General features: G+C 54.9%; 1 protein-coding gene across 1 annotated transcript in view; it reads right to left on the reverse strand.

Annotated features, from left to right (window-relative positions):
• LOC104167817 (otoferlin-like) overlaps positions 1–10,920 on the reverse strand; it is a gene marked incomplete at its 5' end in the record, with an annotated part of 43,011 nt that overhangs the window by 6,116 nt on the left and 25,975 nt on the right. The window contains 11 exon segments of the mRNA XM_009708195.1: positions 149–174; positions 177–278; positions 969–1,129; positions 1,697–1,867; positions 2,436–2,563; positions 3,999–4,136; positions 5,038–5,172; positions 5,886–6,010; positions 7,953–8,019; positions 8,798–8,935; positions 9,565–9,594. Of these exon segments, the coding sequence (XP_009706497.1) occupies positions 149–174; positions 177–278; positions 969–1,129; positions 1,697–1,867; positions 2,436–2,563; positions 3,999–4,136; positions 5,038–5,172; positions 5,886–6,010; positions 7,953–8,019; positions 8,798–8,935; positions 9,565–9,594 (1,221 nt within the window).

Below are 10,920 nucleotides of genomic sequence, written 5' to 3' on the forward strand. Positions count from 1 at the left end.
TGGGCCCCCGTTTTCGTGATGCCTCCGCTGCCCATGCGAGGGTGGGTTACGGCTGGTGTGCCCAGCCGACATCTCTCCTCCTTGCTCGCAGAGTCTGCAAGCCCTGCAGCGTGGGTGGCTTCCAATTCTGCTCTGGGACTTCGAGGACCTGCTCGATGCCCGGTTTGTCAGGGACGTCTCCACGTGCTCAGGGACCAGCTTGCAGCCTGCCCGTGGGATGTCTTCCCAGTGGCGCAGCACGGTCAGGGCCAGGTGTTCATCCGTCTGCTTCTTCTGACCTGTGCGGGCAAAAGGAGGGCTGAGCTGGGAGAAGTGGGCAGAGAGACACCAGGGACAGCAAACAACCCTCTTCCTCTACCCCTGCTCCCAGGGAGCAGAACCTCCTCCTAGCTGCTCCTCTCCATTTCCTCGCGTACACTTTGTCCTTCAGCCAACGCCTCCTAACAACTCCTCTCTTTCTTCAACCCCAGTAGTTTAGAGGAGGTCCAGATCCCCTGCCAGTCTGCATTTTCCCAGGCTGAACAAGCTCCGTATCCATCGACGACGTTCTCCTCTTCTGCACCCCTCCTGGCCTGCCTCCCTCTTTCTCGAGCACACGTGGGTGCGCTGGGACACCACCGTTGTTTAGGGATGCAGTTACATGGAGAATGGCTTCCTAAACCCTGGAAAGGCCAGGGTGGGCTGTCTTCATTGCTCCTTGGGCATACACTTCCAGAAGGAAGTTTTCAAAGGCAACTTTGGGGATGCTCTACCACAGATGCCCATGAGTGATCCTGAGCAACGCACCAGCCTGGGTGGTCTATGTCTAACTGGTCACATACTGGAAGGTCCATTTAAGGTGGTGGATGGAGAGTGATTGCAGTGCTGCTACTGATTGGGGCCACTACCTCTGCCTCCTACCCTGGATGACGAGGGGACACCCCAGACCCCTTCTCCCCTCCACAACCTTCATCCCATGGGACAGGTACCATTTTCATCCTCAATCTCCGTGGGGCCGGTGAAGACCCTGTTGGCAACTTTCACTCTTCCTCCTGGCCCAAAGTGCGGCCCATCCACCTTGCCCTCTTTGCACAGCTTGGACAGGATTTGGGAGGGCTTCATGGGGTCACGCCAGGTATTATAACCATGTCTGTGAATAGGAGGGCAAGGTCAGTGAAGTAGTAGCAAGATTTGGAGGAAAAAGAGATTTTATTCCCCTCTGCCAGCAGAACAAATGCTACTTCCATGAAGGACCCAGGATTTACAGGGGAAGGATTTTTGAGGCATAAAGCGTGAACCTTCAGAGCAGATTAGGTCCCCCTGTGCCCCCACTCTACACTTCGCTAACACCCTTCCACCCCATCCCCTTTACTCTACGCTCAGACCTGAAATTCCCGGCACACCCCGCTTGACTCCTGATGCTCGGAATTGCTCCTTTGGCCCTGCTGCTATTCCAGCTCTGGTCTCATCCCTCTGCCCAGACCCACCAGTGCCCCTCAGTCCCTTCCTCCCTACCCTGGGCTCCTTACAACCCACGCCGGTGCTGCCCTGCGGTGCTGGTCACAAAACCTGTCCTAAGAGTGAGGGTAGAGCACAGACTCCTCCATTAGCAGGCACCAAATGAAGGAGATTCCTGCAGGAGATCTAGGCTTGGTGTGGAAGATGAGACAGGCATGGGTCCAGGCAGAAGGCTGGGCAGAGAAAGCTTTGCTCGTACATGGAGTAAGTCTGTGACACCCCACAAGTAGCTCGGTGCTTGCTGTAGTAGCGGTTCTCCAGATCAATCTTGGTCTCTCCGATGAGGTCGTCGGTCCCCACCAAATCCCAGTCGTACACCGACACCGTCAGCATCGACTCCATGGGGAAGGTGGCCTCGATGTCAAAGGATCTAGGTGAGGGGAAAGAGAGAAGCTGTTGAAGGGTTTGGCTGCCACTCAAGACAGACACGTGGGCGAGGTGGGTCTGCTCCGGTCTGCGGGCAGTGATTAATTGGCAGCTACCACCGCAGGACGGTCAAGGTAGGGGTTTTAAGTAAATCTCAGCACGGGCTATTTCAGATCCAGCAGCCCTAGAGAAGAGGTGGCACAAGGTGATTGCTTGACCTGGATGTCTGAAGAGCCCTGAAACTAAGTTTGTGTGTCCTTGGAGATCCAGGCCATCCTCTCATTCAAGTTCAGGCCTAACGATTCCTAAAGTAGGTACTTAATCTTGGCCAGATATGGGTGTCTCAAACACCCCTCACTATGCTGACCATAGGGCTGGCAAAGGGGGACAGAAGGCTGAAATGAGGATGTCTACACGGCTTGCAAGGGAAGTTCTGTGTGATGAGTCTCATCTTTGGAGCTCAAGCAGCAGATGTAGGACAGTTAGGGTGCAGGTCCAAGGGCTGGCAAGCTTGGCCCAGGCTTAGCCCACCACTTCCAGGTGCAGACAGGTAAGAGGGCTGGGCAACTCACTTTCCGAAGACAGGGTTCAACTGCTTGGAGATGTAGTTCTCCTTGTCTTTGATGTCCGTCTTCCCCAGCTTGATGGCAATATAAGGGTCAGCTTTCCCATTGATGTCAGCTGGGTGAAGGTCTGTGGCCTGTAGAGAACAGATGAGATCTATCAGTGCCGTCCACAGCAGCAAAGAACTCCGGGATGGCCCCATTCTCCATCCCTGGGACCATCTGGCCTTGCCTGGCTGTAGGCATGCGGCTAAGCACTTTGGTTCCCCTAAACAGTGTCTTGGTTTAAATTGGGGATAAATCCTGCCTCGTGTTAATCCCTGTCCCGGTTTGGGGAGGGGTTGGGGCTGGCTGTTTCCCCTCAGAGAGCCGTAACCACAGTCTCCTTTGGCATCTCTTTCATCAGTGGAAAGAAATAGGCTCCTCTAAAGAAATACCCAGAGCAAGAACCTGACCAAGATGTCAAGAAGACTGTCCCCTTCCCCTCTCGTTCTCTCCACTCACTACATTCAGACCAAGGGCTTCTGGCTTCTCCCCATAAAGGCGGTGAGTATCCCCAAACTCTCCAGTCTCAGCCTCCCTCATGGCACACAACAACAGATGCCCATGGCTAGGACACATTCAGCTAGTCCTGGGTGCTGTTGGGTCCTGGTTGCTGTTGGTGCTGACCAGGCTGGTGTCCACTATTGCAGCCTCTGTCTGTCAGTGATGGATGGGAGACTCCTTCCCCCGTTGGGCAACGGGATGCAGCACTGGATGGAGAATCAGGCTGACGGGAGAGGGAGCCGACAGCAGGTTGCGTTTGTAAATGATGGGAGAAGGTGGTGACAAAGAGCAGCCCAGGTGCTTCTAGCAGGACTGAGGTCCCTCTCGAGTGCCTGGCTACAGTACCTCCCTCCCATGCCTGGGGACACAAGGCTGAGTAGTTTAGGGGTCAGGAAAAGACTTTTTCCAGGGCACGCTCCAGATATAAAGAAAGGTGCATTAGCTGGATCAGATCAATAATCATGCAGCATACATTCAAGGAGGTGCCATGTCCTTCAACCAGATCTACTAGACCCTGCCAGCTCCCCTTCTGCTCTGCACTGAATCATAGAATCGTTTAGGTTGGAAAGGGCCTTTAAGATCATCGAGTCCAACCGTAAACCTAGCATGGCCAAGTCCACCACTAAACCATGTCCCTACTACCGCGTCTACACCACGCCTACAGTGAAGCATCACTGAGATGTCGTGGCTATGTAAGGAACCAGCACCTCACAGTCCGGGCTGATCCAAAGTATTCACTTGAGTTAAGCACTAGGACAGACACGCTGGTCCATCCTACATACCAGTCTCTGGATCTGGCAGGAGCTTGGGTCTCTCTTGCTCCCAGTGCTTGGAGCACACAGCTACAGAGACGCCATTCAAGTCCCCATCAGTGAGCTGCTTCAGTCCTCATCCTGCGCCCTGGGCCCTGATGCACCGAGAGCTAAAACCCAACATCCCTACAGCTTTGGGACCAGCTCCTGGGTGTGTGCTGTGGAAGGGAGCGCAGGACCACCTCGCCTCACCACCCCACACAGGTATACTCACCCGCACAATATAGACTCGGACCAGCACATTGATGGGGTCGTTGCTGGGGATTCCCTGGAACATGCCGAAGTTGGGGTCGTATCCTGCCTCCTTGGTGATATCATCAGGGAGCGGCACTTTGTAGACACACATGGAGCCCTGGTACGAGGGAGCGCAGAGCCCGATGAGAGTCCTGCTGCCCAGGGGCTCAGGGTAAGCAGATCCATCCCAAACCACCCTTCCTGAGGACCCTGTCAGTGTCCTCGTTTCTGGCCACATGCTGGAGCAGACGGGCCAGAGCTGAAAAATGCCTCCACCGCACAAGCACCTCATCAGGGCTTGCAACCAAGAGCAGAGGAATTGGACAAAGGGAAGGAGGCTTGTGGAGGAATCAGGTTAGCAAGGTGCTCATGGACAGGGATTTCCAAGAGTAAGACTGACAGGAGGACAAAAGTAATGGGAATGAAAGCAATGACAAGGGATGGGCTGGAAAATCTGGGAACTACCACATGAAACACTGCTGATTTCTATGCTCCCCAAGCATCTGATCCTAGCTAAGGGGGGGAACCACCTGCTCCTCTCCTCTGCTAAGCAAACAAAGGGCAAAACTGGCATCAACAGGCTTCATCTGGCCAGGATCACACCCCCAAAAAGGTTCTTGTTCAGGAATCTTATAGCTGACAGATGTGCTCCTGCATCGCCTGGGGACTGGCAATGGTGCAACATGGCTGTGAGCCCAGGTGACTGCTATCGGTGAAAAATGGTTCACAGAGATAACCCAGGGCACGACTTATTTCCACGGTGGGCAAGAAAAAGGAGCTGCTTTTCTCTTGGCCTTCCATAAGAATCATCAAGGATCTGTTTGCCTGCAGATCACCGCCTTTGTGGATGCACTCCAATTTCTGGGGGTATCCTTGGAGGCTCTCCCTCCCTGCAAGGCGCCTGCACCTGGGTCAATTTAAATTGGTTTCTGTCGCATCCACCCCCTTCCTGCTAAACCAGCTTCAGCAGAGAAACCTCTCGGCAAGGACTGCCCCTGCCCTGGCCCGACTCAACTCACTTTGAACCTCCCCACTATTCGCTCCTCTTCTGTTGCATTGTCATCGTTGTCCCCGATCTTCCCACGGAGCAGGTTGAAGGTGTGCAGCCAGTCCTCAAAGTTATCAAACTCTGTTTCCAGCTCTTTATTGAAGACCTGAGATGACAAAAAGTTAAAGGAGGGGAATTAGGTATAAAACAAAAAAAGAGAGAGAAAAAAAAAAGGTGAGGAAAAGATATGGTGACTACTCGAGTCAACTCAGAGGGAACATGGGCACCCCAGCTCCCAGTGCCCAGTTCTCTAGGATGGGAAAGGATCTCCAGGGTCATTGGGTTGGACCTTGATGCCACAAACACCTCCCCGAACCCATTATGTACAAGAGGGAAGCTCAGCTGAACGGGCGAGGTGGCTGTCCCCTCCCTGGGCAAGACCCAGGTCCAACCCCCCTCTGAACCCCAGCACCACAGACTGCATCAGTCCTAACTCACACCACGGGCCAGTGCCTTGAACCAGAGCCCATCCCTGCCCTGAGTCCTGCCTGGGCCAGCCATGGCCAGGCTGGAGAACTCCCCCTTCCAGCCAGGGCACATCCAAGCTGCCCCAAGGATGATCCTACCCCAGGGCCACCCCTTTTCTGTAAAGCTTGTTACCTCTGACTCCTTCAAACTACGGAGAGAAGCTGGCTGTCCCAAGGCACACCTCACCTTGGGTTAGACACCCCTCAGCTAGGCAAGGTGCCTCCTGCAGGGTTGATCCATCCTGCTCCCATCTCCAGATGGCTGGGGCTGCCATCCTGCCAGCCTTCCAGCCTGCCTCTGCGCAGGCAGGGTCTCCTCCTCCTCCTCCTCCTCCCCTGCCGACACACGCACCTTCAGTTCGTCAATCTTCTGCTTGTTCTTCTTCTCGGGAAGCTCAGGGGCTGACTGTTGCTTCTTTTTCTTATCGTCTTTGGGTGCCTTGGACTTCTCCTTGTTCTTTGCCTGACCCTTGGAGCCTTTCATGGGAGAGTCATCAAGTTTGATTTCTGAGTCCGAGGGCAAGTGGTGGGGAGGGAGGAGATGGAAATGAGGGTGAGGAGGGGTGGAAGAGACAGGGAGGGGGGACTTGATCAAAGTCCTTCAAACAGGAGGAGCATGAAAGCTGACAGCTGCTACTGCCTGCAACTCTCATCCTGGCCTCCTCCTGTCTTTCCTTGCCTCTGGCCACTGCTGCCCAGCTCACAGCATCTCCAGGGGCCCAGAGGTCTCTGGGCAGGGAAATTCCAGAGCTGACCTGAGCAGAAGTCATTTGGAGGACTACAAAACATGGACAGAGTGCTAGGCTCTAAGCTCTAGCTTCAACAGCAGAGAGAAGACCTGATCCTGCCCACAGCATCTCCTCGTCTTCCTTCTACTGGAGACCCTTCCTGCTGGATGCAGCCTGGAGAATAAAACCCCAGCCTAGGTATGGCAGAGGGGACAGTGCTTGATGCTCAGCACCAGAGCACAGGCTGCTGCCCTTAGAGAGGTGTTGGCCATGACGAGCCGCAACGACAGGTTGTTAAGGTCTCTGTTCAGAGCAACCACCAGCCAGGGACATCGACTGCGCTGGGAACAGGCTGCCCCGAAAGGCACGTTCAAAGAAAACTTCTCCCTCCCCTCTACAATCCCCATCCCTCACTGCCTCTGCCAGCTTTCATGACTCCTGGGCAATGCCGATGGGGACAGACAAATGACAAAGACTTAATGTGGAAGAGGAAGGAATGGGAGTGCCAAGGGGAAAGGGATCCTTCCCAGAAGACAGAAGGAAAACAATGGGGGACAGAAGACACCCCCCAGCAGCCCTGCCATGACAGCAAGCCCAGGAACAAGCTGCTCAGAGTTGTTGTCTCCAAGCTCAGCAAGACCCAGCTTCATCTTGCTCGTGATACAAAGGCTAGTCTTCTAAAAGAAACCAGGCTCCATATTGTCCTCAAGGAATGGATTTTGCATTGCCCAGGCATGACAGCAACCTGCGGTCATGGGGACATGGAACATATGGAGATCATGGGGGAAAGTCCTCAGGGAAACCCCTCCAAGCCCCACTGGTGGGACTGGCAAGGGGCCTCCAGGCTGCAAATGGACCAAGTCACCCTTGACCAACATGTCCCGGCTCACCCGGATTCTTGGCCCACAACACTTGTGGTACAAAATTCATCTCACCCAACTTTAGCCATCTGCAACAGCCCACCTGAGCCACAGACCCCTGACTTCCTTCAGAAAAAAAATGCATTTAGGGCACAATTCATCCTATTGTAACATAGTATTGAAAAAAGATCAGAGAACTCGCCCTACAAGTGCGTATTTTTCTTCACTGCCTGTGCCAGAACAGCAGACAAGGAGGCCTCTACGTGCAAGTAAAAGCAGTCAGATTAGATGAAGCCCAGACCTTTTGTCTGGTTGAACCTTCCCTTGTAAAACTGGAGCAACATTCAAAGAAAAATTTTAAGCCTCCTGCAAAATGAGGATGGAAAACCTCAAGAATGCGATCTAGAAGTGTCTCTTGGTGTGCTCAACAAACTTCAAGCACACGGTCCTATAGCTAACATCTGCACGGCCAAGGCGACAGGACTTCCAATGACACACCGACTGGCGATTGCACAAACCTCTCCTCGGACAAGCACGCGGACCCCGGTCACTAGTCTGCATTACTTGCACGTGGTCTTCGTCCCAGCACGGATGGGCTGGGAGCTGCCACAATACCATGCTCTGACTTGGATCCTCCTGTTAACCCAACACAGCCCACGTCAGGCCTGGACCCACAAAAATTGATCCTGCACGGGGATGTACAACCCGCTGTCAGCATCTGGTTTGGCAGAAGAGCCGCGGCAGGCTCCGAAAGGGATGCCCAAGCACCAAAAGGGGTCCCGGTCCTACCTTTCCCTGCCGTGCTCCCTCTCTCGTTCGCAACCTCCTTACCCTCTGCAATCTCCATTTCTTCCTTCTCCTCCGCTTCTGCCGCGGCTGCTTCCTGCTGCCGGAGTTGCTGGGGGAGAAACGAAGTGAACAGGGCATGGGGGCTTGTGCCACCATCTCTGTGCTCCCTGGAAATGCCTGTAACTGAGGGTCAAGGTCCCTGTGCCCCCTGGAAGTACCTGTAACTCGGGGTCAAGGTCGCTGTGCTCCCTGGAAATACCTGTAACTGAGTGTCAAGGTCTCTGTGCTCCTTGGAAATGCCCTGTAACTCAGGGTCAAGGTCTCTGTGCCCCCTGGAAATAGCTGTAACGGAGGGTCAAGGTCCCTGTGCCCCTTGGAAATGTCCGTAACTCAGGGTCAAGGTCTCTGTGCCCCCTGGAAATAGCTGTAACGGAGGGTCAAGGTCCCTGTGCCCCTTGGAAATGCCCTCTAACTGAGGGTCAAGGTATCTCTGCTCCATGGAAATACCTGTAACGGAGGGTCAAGGTCCCTGTGCCCCCTGGAAATACCTGTAACTGAGGGTCACACCTGGCTCTTCCCATGCGAGCTGCGCGCCCTGGCAGCGCTGGATAAACCAAAGCTGCTCAGCGCAGCCTTGAGCGCTGATGCTGTCAAACACGTTGCCCTGCACACAAACCAGCCCAGCCAGAGCGCAACCCAAGGACGAGGACTCCTGCCCAGCTCTACCAGGTCAAACAAAGCGTTGCTGACACTCAGGCCAGGTTAGCGAGGAAAGCAGTGCGGCCCCAGGCCTTTGGAAGTAGCTGGAAACAGGTGAGACCTTGCCGGCAGGAAATAATGTTTTCCTCTTCCCCCCTACGTACAGCCCTCCTCTGCTCCGCACCCACCTCCTTCATAGTCTCAATCGAAGCAAAGTACTTGGACCACCAGTCCAGCATGCTCTCGTCCGGCTCCTCCTCTTCTACTTCCTCCCCTCCTCCTCCTCCTTTCTTCTTCTTTTTCTTTTTCTCCTTCTCTTCCTCAGTCTGCAGGGACAAGGGAAGCAAAGACCGAGAAGAAGAGGGATCAGATGAAAGGGAAATACCTCTTGAAGTGCAAAGGTGGTGGGTGAAGCCCCTGAGAAGGCAGAACCCTCCAGGCTGGGTGCCCTCATTAGCCCTTTCCCCCTTTTACAGCCCCAGAGATCGAGGCACGGAGCAGCAAAGCAAGATGCCCAAGGCTCCAGAGAGACGCAGTGTCAGAGTCCCAAGCCATCCCCATCCCCTTCATCCGTGCATTTCCCAGGCTACGGCACCCGAACCTTACACGGTAACAGTCCTCCCTCTGCCCGGCAAAGTGCTGCAACAAAGCTGGTATCTGGTCATGGTGGGAATAACCAGCGTCTCTCCCAGAGGGTGCTGCCTGCCCTGCTCCCCTGGGACAGCCAGGCTGGGAAGCGCTGGCCCAGAAGAGTTTCCCAGTCTGCAAAGACCAGGTCACTGCCACAGCCATTGACGAGACAACGCTGCGCTGTCTCTGCCTTGGGACGAAGTGGTGCTGGTCCCCACCTATCTTGGGGTCGGTGGGGATGCGTGGTCCTTTGAAAGCCGCACAGAAGGGTTGGAGAGGGAGCGGAGGGCTGGGAGCAGGGATGCAGAGCAGAGCCATCACTTACCACATCCACCTTCACCACTGCGTCCGAGTTCTGCCGGCCGGGGTGGAAGGGAACAGGGAGAGGGAGAGCGGGTTAGCAGCGCAGCCTCAGCCCAGCACACACACACGCATGCAGCCGAAGTCACAGACAGCTCCCCAGGGACGGAGGAACCAAACACCTTGAAGGAAGAGCCCTGGCTGGGAAAGCTCTGCATAGAGGGGAAACGTCTGCCGTGACACCAAACCCATCTCCGCGTGGGAGACGGCTCTCTTGCCCTCTGCTAAGGGACACCACCTGTCCCTGACAGCGAGGGATTGGGTCTGGAAAGACACCTTAGCCTTCAGCGTGGGTAACACCTTTCTGCTCTCTTGGAGCTTTTCTCGTCTATCTAGGAAGGTCTGCAAGCTACTGTGGTGGATTTCAAGAAGCACACGGGTGCTGGGGGGTTCCAGACCCATCCATGCACACACCCCCTGTAGCTCCTCTCGCATGAAGCCGTGCAAGCAGACGTACGTGGTACGGCGTCTTGTGCACGTACCAGGAGCTCGACGTACAGGTGCATATGTGAATGCCCCAGGGACCGCGTGGGGATGCGTGTACGTGTCTGTGTCTGTACGTGTCTGCTTGCGAGGCTTTGTACGTGCCACAGCCTTCCTGGAAATGCACACACGTGAGGTGCCGTGCACATCTGGAGCCCACAACACGCCTGCAGGCACACGCATGCACATCTGCTGCTTTTTTTGGGGGGGTTCGCATGTTGCTGCAAAGGGTCTTCTGCAAAAAGAAATCTGTCTCTTTTTGTGGAGGAAGCTCTGGAGCAGAAGGGTCTCAGGAGGAGCTGAAATTCCTGGGCAAGAAAATGGGCACAGGCACATTCAGTGTGCGAACAAAGCCTGATGCCTCTGGGACACGTCGCCTGCCCAATGCATACAGTGCCAAATTTTCAGGGCGTGCACAGTAGGGTCTGAAGAGTTTTGGCTGCCCCAGACTGACCCTGTGCCAGCTCTATGCCGTGCACATCTGCATTGAGCCACCTGAACATCTCAAAACTGCTGCAAAAAGGAAAAGGCACCAGGGAAATCTGCGTGACCCCGGCTGCTTGCCCCTTTGACAGGGCAGGATCGCGGCAGCTGTGCCGATGGGGAATTGAGGATGGGTCGCTTGTGTCTGCCTTGGGCACGGACAGGGTCCTGCTCACGGGTGCTCGTTCCCACCTCACCGTTTTTGAAGGAAAACGTAAAGTTGCGTACCTTGCATAGCCCAGGACAGGCCTTTTCTGGGCAGTGAGCACCAGCCAATTTCAGCCAGGACAGAAAGAGGCCAATTTGTAGGACTGACGATGACCCAAGGCCCTTCATTCCAGGCATCAGCCCAACC

This window comes from Cariama cristata, unplaced genomic scaffold (genome assembly GCF_000690535.1).
Source record: "Cariama cristata isolate BGI_N322 unplaced genomic scaffold, ASM69053v1 scaffold2159, whole genome shotgun sequence".
Classification (NCBI taxonomy): domain Eukaryota; kingdom Metazoa; phylum Chordata; class Aves; order Cariamiformes; family Cariamidae; genus Cariama; species Cariama cristata.